Raw genomic sequence first — 12,399 nt, forward strand, 5'->3', positions numbered from 1 at the left:
TATTCACTGAGGAGAAAAATTTGCGATTAAGGTGAAAATACGTCGGCACCACTGGAAAAGTTTCATTCGATTATAATCGATCAGATTAAATTGAATTCCAGGTAAAATAGGGCAAGAAAATGCAATAAATTTCTTACGACGAATCCATCATGTTTTATTTCATTTTCAAACGGAGGATCGTGCCATTTGTATGTAAATTAAGGTATACGCGAAGTAGCGAATTATGAATTATGCTCGCTTTGTGAAATCTCTTATGTTTTCTCCTCACCTCCGTGCCCAAGCTCTCTCTCTCTCTCTCTGTTTGCAATTAACATGACGCGACGGACACCCGCGCGTCCACTTCATCGCAATGAAATGGTATAATAATGCAACAATTTAATGGCCGTCGTCGTTGGGACGAAGCGATCGTTAATCGCTTGACCCCGTTCTCCACCATACAGAATTCAAATTGTATATATAAATATACATATTCTCACATTTATATCCATATAATATGCTCGCATAATATACTTGCTAGTGTGATGTAATGAACTGCAATTTAACGCGATTTCGAACTAACGCGTAACGAATGTGTATCCGTCATTTAATTGAGGCTCTTGGACCGTGTTTTTTTCCATTTATTCCCAAACACATTATTATCCAAGTGTATAACACTGACTGCAATGATGAAGATCATTTTCAAAGATCAACAGCAATCGTTACGATAACAAAAATAATGATATAGAAAAATAATATTTACAGTAATTTTCACTGACTGTTTGCTCCATGACGTTAGTTTTTGTAAATGTAAATCAAATGAAATGATAACGACGATGTTTTGGAAAAAAGCCTTTCAAAGGCATAAAAAACCAGTTTAAATGTAACGAGAAATGAAAAAATTGAAAAGCATAAGTGTGAATATAATGATGTGTGAGATATTCGATGCAGATTAGGAGAAAATTATTGTCGACTCCTTTAGTGGTTACGAGGAGGAGGTGATTCTCGACTCCTTTGGACTTTTGAAGTCGCTTTTATCGAGGGTCAGACCAGAGGCTTCGAGTCGGCTGTCCAGACCGATCGCTGCCGTGTTTGAATATCATTTCTGTTTAAATTGTTGATATATCTGTAACAACAGCTGAACGAATGTTTGTAGATTTGTAGATTTGATTATATTGACAGTGCGATATCAATGGACCCTCCGAGGATTTCCCGACGTGTATTTTTTACGGTAAACGGAACACGTTTGTCGACGATTGCGTGTGCCAGGTCGAGGCAATGAGTTCGAAGAGTTGAGAAAAAAAATTGGAGAGAATCCCGTGAGTCATTAAACAACGTTGAGACGAATTAAGAAATTTGATTTTTTTGGAAAAGTCATTTCTCTGGTCTCCCAATCGAATATCACAAATAACTCTCGACGTGGGTAAAGAGAGCAGAAAATGAGATTCAGTCCAATGGATTTGTATCGAAATCAAGAGAAAGAGCACCAACATCGCAAACACGTAGTTTAGACACGAATAATAATAAGCACGATAATAATAATGATAAAGATAGTTTGCACAGGGCAACGTATATATCCCACTGGTTTGTCTCTCCTTTTATAGACAGCCGACTCGATCAATCTTAATCACGTTTCCTCTAATCGTCCGTGTGCTCGTTAGTGAATCGTCGTTGCATTAATGCTTGTTACACAAACTCTTCCATAAAATGTTTCATGTTTCTTATATCGTCGCGCATGAAACGCATTGGAAACACAACGAGTCATTATACATGTTTTGATTTCATATTGCCCTTCATATTCTTGTTTTTATTTGTTTTTTTATTCGTTCATTTATTCATTCGTACGTGGATTCGTTTATTCGAGTTGGAAATAAATGTACTAAGTGAAAATATCTTGCGATGTCTCGAGAGGGGAAACCAATGCTTTTTTTGTTCTTCCCCCACCTCGTTGACGCGTGCCACGCAGCTTCCGAACGTCTCGCACACGGTACAGAGGTCTCGCGTGCCCCTCCTCGCTCGGTGCTTGAGCCGGAGACACTCGTTTTCTTTCTCACTTGCCCGGCTCGAAAATCTCGGTACCGCTCCTTTCAAAACGAGCGACACGCGGTTTCAGACTGTTTTTCACCGGCTCACCGATTCCTTCCATCGGATACTTGCTTCCCGAGTGATTTTTAAGTACTCGCTTTGGAGACCCAAAGTCCGGTTCTTCGAAATGAATTTCTATTCGTCTTTCTACGCCCGCTTGTTCCTCTCGAAGTTCGACTGCTTTCGAACTGCTCATATTTCGTTTGCGCATGTTTTCAGTCTTGGATATTCATATTTTTGGAATTTTCGCCTCCTCACTCGATTTTTCACACACTTTTTCAGTCACTTTCGATATTTAAATGACTTATTTTTGTTTCGTTGCTGCGCATACCTTTCTCCATGTTTTACGAGCCCTTCCTTTATTGCCGAAAGTAAACTCGTGGCTAATCTAGACGTAAAGCAGTTTTTTATCTATTCGAAGAACTCGTTTCCAGTTTGCTCACGAATAGGCTTTTCGGGCGTTAACTTTTTTCATTTCTAATTTCATTCAATTCAATGAAATCTCACTCCTCGTCTCACTTTTTGTACGTCTCTATTCGTCTACGCGTTCTATTATTTTATCCAAATGTTTTTACGAATTTTCCTCATTTCGTTTATTTCATATTCTTTTGTCTGTTGTTCCTGTGAATATTATTCCGTGGGAGGACCTTTTCCAGGCTTCTCTACGAGCCTCCCTTAACCCTTGTTTCGTCCCTCTTTTAACTCTTCCTGAACGAACACCCCTCCCTCTCTCAAGCGCTACAATCGGCCACTCTGTTACGCAGTATCGTGTTCAGCCGCATGAACTGTCAATGAGTTTCGACTATTACGAAATTTATTTGTCGCGATTTCAATAAAAACCGACGGAGAAATCCCGTAGAATAGACGCGAGGCTTCTGACGCGTGACAGCGACCGTATTTACCGAGTGTAAAAAAAACAGTTAAATTTTCAGATAGTTTAGGAGCGTCGTTGCTGAAAAAAATCAATAACAATTTGGGCCAAATAACACGTAATCTTATGGAAGTCAAGACACATTCAGTGGTAGTGAAATTTTTTGGGCAACGTGAGCAAGGCTTGCCGAATAATGTCAATTTTTTTCAGATTTATTAGGAGATTTGCTGAGATTGTATTGATAAATCAGTTTCCCGTGCAGTTTTTTGAGGCCAGGATCGTCACCCTTCGTGTTTTTGACTGAGCTTTCACCAGTTTTTCGTCTTTTTCCCAACTTTTCTTTAAAGTGTATGCAACATTAGCAAACTGTAAACTGGCCTAACTTTTGAAAGGTACAGGTCATAACTTTTGAGTAAAAAAAATGAATGTACAGCCTCAACTTCCTTAAGAGGATGGATCAGTCGGTATATCGCAGCCGTGAGTGCGAGAGAGATAGCTGCAAATTTCGAAATCAAAATTCTTTGACGCAGTTTGATTAAAAAAAGGCTCTATCAACTGGTTTTTGCCATCGCCCTGCGTAGGCTGACGGAGCCTTTTTCGTGGCGAAGAAATTCGATTTCGAAAATTTCAAGCGAGTTTCGTCGACTGCCTCCGTGTACTCCGAATGGATTCTCAAGATCTTCTCGAAGGTTCTCGAACAGTGTGTACCGGAAATCTCGTCAGTGAGTACTGGACCAATATTTCTCGAGCCTCAAACTTCGTGCAGACGCTTTTGTACATTATTTTTCTGCTGCTTCGTTCCCCCGAGCGTACGTCTCATTTCCGCTAATATTTTTCTACTCGAATCCCATATTTCTACGCGTTCGTTCCACGATTTTATCAATCCGGCTCATCCTTTAATTTGGCACAGTGCTTTTGACCTTTCTACCGGCGGTTTATTGTTTTTTTTTTTCCTGCGTACGTTCCAGCGCTTCCGGTATTCGTGCTTTGACTGATCCTATACGATTCTATATCTGCCTTTTCGCTTTCGCGCCCGACCACCGTTCCTTTCTCACTCGCGAGCCCGCACGCGTTTGTACCGCGAACCGTTCACTCGACGATCTCGCGGTTGGCTCGAGCACGCGAGCACTCCGCCTTTAGTCCCCGTCCCGACGCGATACCGTCGCATCGCCGTCTTCAACAGCTCCATCTTCATAATTGAACCGAATATCGAAATAAAGAGCGTGTTGCTCTTTTTGCCTCCCTCCCCCGCCGCCGCAACCCCCCGCTCTCGTTCTCGGATCTAAACCCCAAACTCGCCGTTGCAACACGGGGCTCTACGAAAAAATGTTCTTTTGCGCTATTTCTTATCGGGCTTTGCGTGACTTCGACTTTTATACGGAATTTCCAAAGGTCAAGGGCGCTTGATCGAATCAACGATAAAAGTCAAAATTTGACGGTGATAAAAAATCGTTGTTAATATTGTTGCTGTGGTTACAAGCGACGGGGAAGCCCCCTTGAGGAGGTGACGCACTGACATTTGCCGAAATAGCAACGTCCCTCGATTCGAGGGCGAAGGAATGCTTCGTCCCTCTCAACTGGCGACATTCGTCGTAACAATTTGGAAATAATGAAAATATGTAAGATCAGTGTTTCGTGTTTGAAAATAATGCATATTTGGAAAGCATGATTTCCGTGTGACGGGGGAACAAATATTGGGCTGAATTCGCACAGTTCGCTCATAAAAATGTGAAATAAAAAGTACAAAGTGGAAAAACTGAGAAAACGATTTTTCGGACACACGGTTTTTTCGGACTGGCAAATTTCAATGCTCGAAGAAGTCCCCTGAGCCCCCGAGCCGAAATGAGGTCCACGGTGCAGACCCGGAGCGCCAAGCCTTTCCGGCGCAGCATCACTGCTCCGGAAGTGCAATCTGGAATGAACTATGGACGGCGATTGGTGAGTCGACGCTTGACTAATTGTTTTTTTTTTGTTTCGTTTTTTTGACATTCTCGAGAGCGTTTCACTGCTCCCGGAAGCCGAGTTTGCTTGCAGGGAAAGAAAAAGTTAGTTTTTACTGCCCTGCACTCTGCACTTTTCAGTATTTCATTCCATTCGGTCCAATCCGGTCTCTATGGCGAAGGGAAACTTCACGAAACGGTGCCGGTACAGCCGGGTTCTGACTGACCGCTCGGGGTGGGAACGCCAGCACCCTCGAGCGCAGCCACCAGAGGCGCTTGGTAGACATTTTCTCATCTATGAAAATGAGCGATTCAGGCGCAAACGCCGGACCCCGAATAACGGAAGAAAACTGCTCTCCGTTCTGCTTTAAAGGAATGAAACTTTGTTTCAAACTTGGCTGATTTGTCGGTTAATTCAGGAATTGAAAGTGAGGGTTTTTAACTTGACTCTATTTCAACAACAAAATAGAATTTTCGACCGAACGATTTCGCCTTTTGAGGGCGCTCGTTCGAGTTTTTTCAACGAGTCCAGCATTTAATAGCTCGTTTTAAAAGGGTTTTACTGTATACGGTGGTCCCGCGAGGTCGTTCCCCCCCGTCGGAGTTCTATTCTCGTTTGTACCGTACTTAAAACTCTCGTCCTGTGCGAGCACGCTTGCTTTACGCCCGAATTAATTCAGTCTCCCTTTCGTACAGCGACGAATATTTTCTTTTTACTCTCACTCTCGCGTGTCCCCCGAGCCATTAATCCCTTTTTTCAGTCTTGTACTTCTTCTCGTCATTAGCAGATTCGCTGATTACGAATTGAAAATCTTCCTAATTGTCAATTCCAAGTACGCAAGCTGCGAAGTTGTTACGCGAGTGTGATTTATGCGAAGTAGACTTATTCCACGAATAACAATCAGTGTTTATTTTCACGAGGAATAACCATTTTTGGCGACCCTCGCAGACTAGTAAAAAAGAAAACTCCGCAACGAAATGACATATCATCGAAAGTCTGTCGATAATCCGTCGTCGAAGGACGCAAATCTCATTTTCTCTTTTCCTCGCGTTCGCGGCACGTCCTCTGCGACCGGTTGCTGGTTCGTGTGTGCAGCGCGTTCGGTCTCGGATCACATCCGGTCGCCCACGCTCAATCGGTTCTCGATACTCAGCCGTTTGTAGGACAGAAGAAAAAATCATGAAAGGAGAGAATAAAAGCGTACTGGGCGAAAAAACATCGCGAGTGTGGAAAGGAACTCGTGTTGTACGAATTTGGCTAACTTTCGAGCAAACTGCTATCGTCCTTTCTCGCAACTCGGTTATCCTCAAAAGCGAGTCTCGAGCCCTCCTCCGTCGCTTTCCGCAGCGCCGTAACTCGAGGCAGAAAACTCAAATGATTTCTTGTCCCCGGCGAAAATTGGAAAAATCGCGTATAATATTCTCGGGCAATGACAAACTTGCTTAAATATCCTGCGCTCGCTTGCGAGACGCGACTTCATTCATGCGCGACCCACTTGAATTTCATTCAACGCGCTCTCGCGCGCGACGCCTTTCTATCTCTTTTGCTGGATTGCCTCCAGCGAAACTCCAGCGGTCCGCCATTGCTTCTCAGCTTTATTGAAGCGTTCTTTCTCAAGCGACGGGCTCTCGGCCTGGTCGCCACGCATCGTCAAAATTCGTTTGTTACTCGTTGACGAACAAGCCTCCTTCCAATTCAGATAGCTTGCTCTGCTATTTTTTATATTTTAAGGAGGGAATATCGCTGTGAGAGGCTGAAAAATGAGGTATTTTTTGGGATTTTTTTTCGAAAAAACGGCCCGACCAAATTATTTTAAATATTTTGTATTAATTATTGAAGTAATGAAGGATACGAGGAATTTTTTTTTATTACTTTTAGTACATTTTATTAAGCGGAGGAGCGCTCGCAAAATGGCGTTTCATAAAAAGACTCACCGACGGTTGATATAGCACAAGTGCCACAGCAAACATCTGAAATGAGGAAATCAAAAAGATTGTTAAATTATAATAGTACACACAAATTTTGCAGTAAATTATTGATAAAAAAAAGTGAAGAATTTTTTTTTAAATCTCTACGATGCGACCATAGCGATAAATTTTCTGAAGAGAATCCCTTTTGAATGAAGTCGATTGGACAAAATTTGACAGAGTCATGCTCTCGACCAGGTGAAAAAACATGGCTTCGAAAAAAACGGACACTTACAAAAGCTCTTTTGCGATTCTTTCGATTTTTTTTCACACTGATATTCCCCTCGATAGCGAGGAAGCAAAATCCTCGCCATCTTCTACGAATGAGAAAAAAAAGTGCGCTGTCAATTTTTTGTCTTCCGACCCGTCGATAGTTTGATTGATTCAGTAATTTTACTATCAAAATAACAATAATAGTAGTAGAAATAACGCCGCAGCGGCCAGTCCCTGACATTAAATTTCTCGATCTGAACGTACACACGAAAACCACCTACTCCAAACAAAGCGGCTTGATTCACCGGTTTATTTCGAGTAATCGAGAAGTACCGAAATAGTCGGGGCAGAGAGAAAAATCAAAGCCAACGACGTCTCGAGCTTTCTATTTCAAGAACGCGTGTTATTCGAACCTCCGTCTTCGTGAGTGTGTTTTGGTACGTGTGCGTGTCTCACGGATTAATGTAATTTGGCAAGAGATCGATAAGATAAAGAGCCAAATTAAGGGGAGTGTTTGCCGTCCCTTATAGGACTTGGGGTGGGAACGAAAAATTTGGAAAACTGCGAAAGCCGCTGAGGACGTTTTGTCTCTCGTTTGATTTTCTCGAGCGCCGCATACTCGCTGCGGGGACGTCGTTGGAAGAATGCGAAATGGTTTTCGAGCGTGCGTAAACGAGTGTTTGAAACGCGATAACATGCGCGAGGAATTTCAAGCCCACGCGGTTTTTCTCCCGCTGCACAAGTGTTTTCTTCGAGCTCCTCAAAATGGCTGATCCAAAAGATCGGACAAAATGGCCTCGAGCCACTTCCGCGTGGCCTCGCGAAACATTCTCGCGCTCCCCGTTGTCGGCTCTCGTATAGCGATCGAACAATAAACCGCGTCGAGTGAGGTGCAATCCTGCTCTTCGCCGCAGAAACTCAGCGCGAGGAAAATCGTTTTCTACTTGCAAAGATGCTGCGCGCTCGTTAAATTCTGAGTTATTTCGCGTTTCCAATTGTTTACTATTTAACGACACACGTTACACGAGCGCGGGGAGCGCGGGGAGCTCTATGTAAATTGGATCTCGAATTCGCCTCTTTCTCGTTGCGTCGCTTGTTTTTTTCTTCCGACGATTTCGCCTCTGCGCGTAGCACACGCGTTTATTCGAGTGAAAAGTCCATTTTCTACGCCATTGAAAAACGAAATTAATCGAAAACTAAAGAAAATCATTGTAAAAGTAGTGGCGCACGTCCAACGATTGTTTCGTCTCAATGTTACTCAATTTCGTAACTCACCCTCCCCCTTCATTTATTGGCACAGCGAGATCTGAAACGCAATACATATATTTCGTTGTTCAATCAACCTCGTGCGTGATCTTGCGATCCTCGAGTTTTACGAACGGCTCGAACGACGTTACGTGGAAGGCGTTGGGGCAATAGCCAAATTTATTTTTTTATTTTACGATTACACACCCTTCCGTATTGGCACGAACATTGCGAACCGTTACTCCGCGAATTTTGCACGAATACTACCACCTTAAAGAGCCTTTTTCAAGCCCACTACCCCGAAAACTTTTGTCTACGTTTTTTCATTAAGGTTGTGCACGAAGAGATTTTCTTAAAAAAGTCTTAAAATTTAAACAGAGTTTAAATGGGTAGTCGACTCCGCGCATATCAAAATTTTCAAGGATTCTCGTCTTATTACTATGCGTAAAAAATCGTTTGTCTTTCCATACAAGCAACACGGAGAGAAAATTTCACTAAAAACTTCTACGGTGCCATAGAAGTAGGCTTCTACATCGCTAATATTTATTAATTCTTACGAACATTCATAGTAATTTTTTGTGATGCGACTCATTTACCATAGTAAATTTCTAAACACTTTGGCGTATGATCGATGCTTGTGTTCGGGTTCCTCAAATTTTACTATGTTCAACAGTAAATTTCAATTGTGAAAACATTACCTAAGTGTATAGCAAAATATCATAATAATTCTACTTGACAGTTCACCCTCGAGTCAACATAAATTTCACAACGTTTTCTCGGTGAACTATGTTAAGAAAAAATAGCACAGTTTAAACCTTTGTCACAGCGAAATACGCAATTTAAAAATTTTCATTCAGAATTGACTTAGAAATTACAATGTTTTTGGTAAAAACCTTCAAAATGGGCGATATAGAACCCCAACACGATGGCAGCATAGTAATTCTTACTATTTTCTTCTCTCCGTGAATGAACGCATCTTACGAAGTTTATGAAAAATTACACAGTAACAATGGAGTATATAATGAAGGTCTGAGAAAAAATTCGAGACGATTATCTTACCAGTAATACAGATGTATTACCTTAAAGATTGAACGAAATTGGTAATGAGCACTCGTTTAATCTCCCATTAGTTTATTTCAGGATTTTGTTTCTTCTTGACTTGGCCCATTCCCGTCACAGCCTGCTGTCCTTTTATTCACACTTTTTTCTTCATCCGTTTCCCTTCGCGTTTTCCCTTTGCGCTCTTTAATGTGATTTTTTGCATGAAAAACTATCGTATTTTCGCCAGGGACGAATGAAATTTGGAGTTCGGTCGGGGGATGGATTCCCGATTAATCAATGGCTTGTAATTTCATTCGCCAAAAGACGAGTTGAAAAAATTTATTTACAATTTCGAATTAATGACTCTGACATTAATTCAAAGTGATTATATCTTTAACTAACGAGTAAAAATCGAGCCAATTTAGACGCCGATAAAATACGATCCTCCGGGCACGATCAACCTTAAAAAGCAAACAGTACTTCACGCTTAATCAAATAAATGTTTCGCGGAAATTTTGGCTTTATTTTCTGGCACGCGTGGACTCGCCAAGGCTGAGTCGTAAATCGATCTGCGGGAACAAAATAAACTTCAACGCGGACGAGGAGGACTTGGGCGAGTAATCAAAATAAAACTAATTAGCAGAGAGGAGAATCGGAGTTTCCAGTTGTTCGAAACTCAGATATATTTTTATTTGTACATACAAAATTAATAATTCAGTGAAGACACCAACCGACCTACGTACTTCGCGAATTATGTAAGCCGTCACGAATTCGGGTCAGTTGTCTAGTTTTCCTCGATTACTCTCGGAGTCGTTGGACCCGAGAGCAAGAAGACCTGCCTCGTTCTCTCGCGGTTTCTCATATGCAGCGTCTCGCGTTTCGATGATTTACGAGTTTCTCGGGGTTGGTGGGGTCGACGTCTCAAGCAACGAATTACAGGAGCATGAGAGGGAAGAAGAGGGGTCGCGGGGGCGGGGGGGGGGGGGGGGGGTGTAAGATTAAGCATCTCGCGAGCACTCGCGATTTCAATTCGTCCGTATTATCTTACAAAGGCCGCTCTCCCGCGCGCGCGCGCGGCGAAACATCACACGGAATTACGACGTTACTTTTCCACCGAGTAAAATCGTCAACTCTCGTCCGCGGAGTTATGAAATTTAAACAAGCCGACGAACGGACATTTGATGAAACAGAAAAATCGAGCGAGCTCAACGCTTCTGAACTCTCGCGCCCTGTTTTTTTTATGTTTCCCCTTTCGTTTGGTACGCCTCTAGTTTACTGCTCGTAACCTTTCTTTACTTGCCTCTTGACTCGGTTAAACAATGTCTCGTCGTACGTCGTTTGTCATCTCGGACCACCCCGAGTTCCGCCCAAGTTTTTCTCTCCTCCGCTCTTCGTTTTTCCTCATCTTGCTCCAGCCACGCAGCAGCGGAGTTGAGAGCACGAACGCGCTGCGAGAGTCCACTGGTCGTGGCGCCACTGTCGCGACTGAGCTCAACTCCACCTCGAAATTTAAAAGACCATTTTCCAAGTCGTTTCTAATGAGAATTCTGTCAAATTTTTTTAACAGGCTCCCGACGACGGCGAGCTTACGCCAATATCGATTTATTTTCGCAAATATTTTTTTCATCCTTCTACGCGAATCAGCCCCGAACTATCAACTCCGGGGTGGCAGGAAACAAAATCGCTCTCCAGAGCTAGATCCATTCGATTCGAAAATCCCCATGTACCTCATACGTATATCCAGAAACACGTTCGACCCACGCTCGCCTGGCCACTCGACAAAGTTTCTCACGACGTCTGGACTAGCTCGTTATATTTTATTATTATTCATGATACGTTTATGTGTGTTTACGTAACGTGTGTATACGGTACAAGTACAACAGGCTCAGGTATCCTGCTCAATCAACGTTATTTGCTGTTTGCGCGCTACCGTCTCATAAATCATATTTCATGGTTTTGTGTCCTGCTTTTTTTCATCGCGATATTTAATTACTCGAATCAATATTCCCTGCTTTTCCAACTTTTTTTCCCGGTATGAAACGTATATTTCGGAAGGATTCGAAGGAAGATATTTGACAAGAGTCTTTTTTTAACGATACACGGGAAGAAAATTCCGGTAAAAAGCACCATGGTGGCATAGAAATAGGATTTTACACTAAGAATACAAAGTCATTGAAATCAGTGGAGCATCACAAGGTTAAACATGATTAAACGAACACAAGATCAAACTGCACAGATTCATTCTCTCCAAAAACATTTAAGTTGAACGAACAAAACTCTTCCAACAACATCAATTGTTATTGAATCAACGATTTTTTTTCTTCGTGTACATCGTAATATTTAATAATTCTTACGAACATACATAGTAATTTTTTGTCAAGGGAGAACTCGACGAAAATCGGTGTGTGATACCAAAAGAAATCGTACGAGCGCGAATGAAATTCTGGCATGTAGCATAGTAAATTTCTTAACACTTTGCCGCATCTCGATTCTTGTGTTCGGGCTCCTCAAATTTTACTATGTTCAGGCGTGAATTTCGATTGTGAAAACGGCACTAACCATAGCAAAACAGCATTATTAATTGTGCTTTACAGTTAATGATCGAGTCGACACAAATTTTACAACGTCTCCTCGGTTAACTACGTAGGAAAAAATAGCACAGTTTGAACCTTTGTCACAGCAACGAAATACGCAATTTAAAACACTTCTATTCGGGATTTACTTGGAAATGACAATGTTTTTTGTAAAAACCTCCAAACGTAGAAGAAGCAATACAGAAATTTGAATTTGGAAACGACGCGATAATTACAACGTTTTTGGTAAAGCCTCCAAAATGGGCGATATAGAACCCCAACACTACACAGCAGCATATCGTAATTCTTGCATGAAAAACGAGTATCTTTTCATGCCTCTTTAAATTGATATCAATTGTTGAGAGAAATAGGAAACTATGAAAGGTTTATGCGTGCGTGTGTCGAGAATGACCCCAATTGGTGTAGGTTATCGATACTTTTCGGTCGACTGAATTCATCTTTATAAAAAGGAGGGATAACGCAATTA

General features: G+C 42.0%; 1 protein-coding gene across 1 annotated transcript in view; it reads right to left on the reverse strand.

The window, feature by feature from the left end:
* Positions 1-10,966, reverse strand: part of LOC122415254 (uncharacterized) — a 179,796-nt gene extending 168,830 nt beyond the window's left edge. The window contains exons 1-3 of the mRNA XM_043427239.1: positions 10,930-10,966; positions 10,640-10,840; positions 6,808-6,843 (exon numbers count right to left, since the gene is read on the reverse strand). Coding sequence (XP_043283174.1) covers positions 6,808-6,843; positions 10,640-10,840; positions 10,930-10,966 — 274 coding nt within the window. The remainder of the gene's footprint in view (positions 1-6,807; positions 6,844-10,639; positions 10,841-10,929) is intronic.
* Positions 10,967-12,399: the final 1,433 nt, after the last annotated feature.

This window comes from Venturia canescens, chromosome 8 (genome assembly GCF_019457755.1).
Source record: "Venturia canescens isolate UGA chromosome 8, ASM1945775v1, whole genome shotgun sequence".
In the NCBI taxonomy this organism is placed as follows: Eukaryota; Metazoa; Arthropoda; class Insecta; order Hymenoptera; family Ichneumonidae; genus Venturia; species Venturia canescens.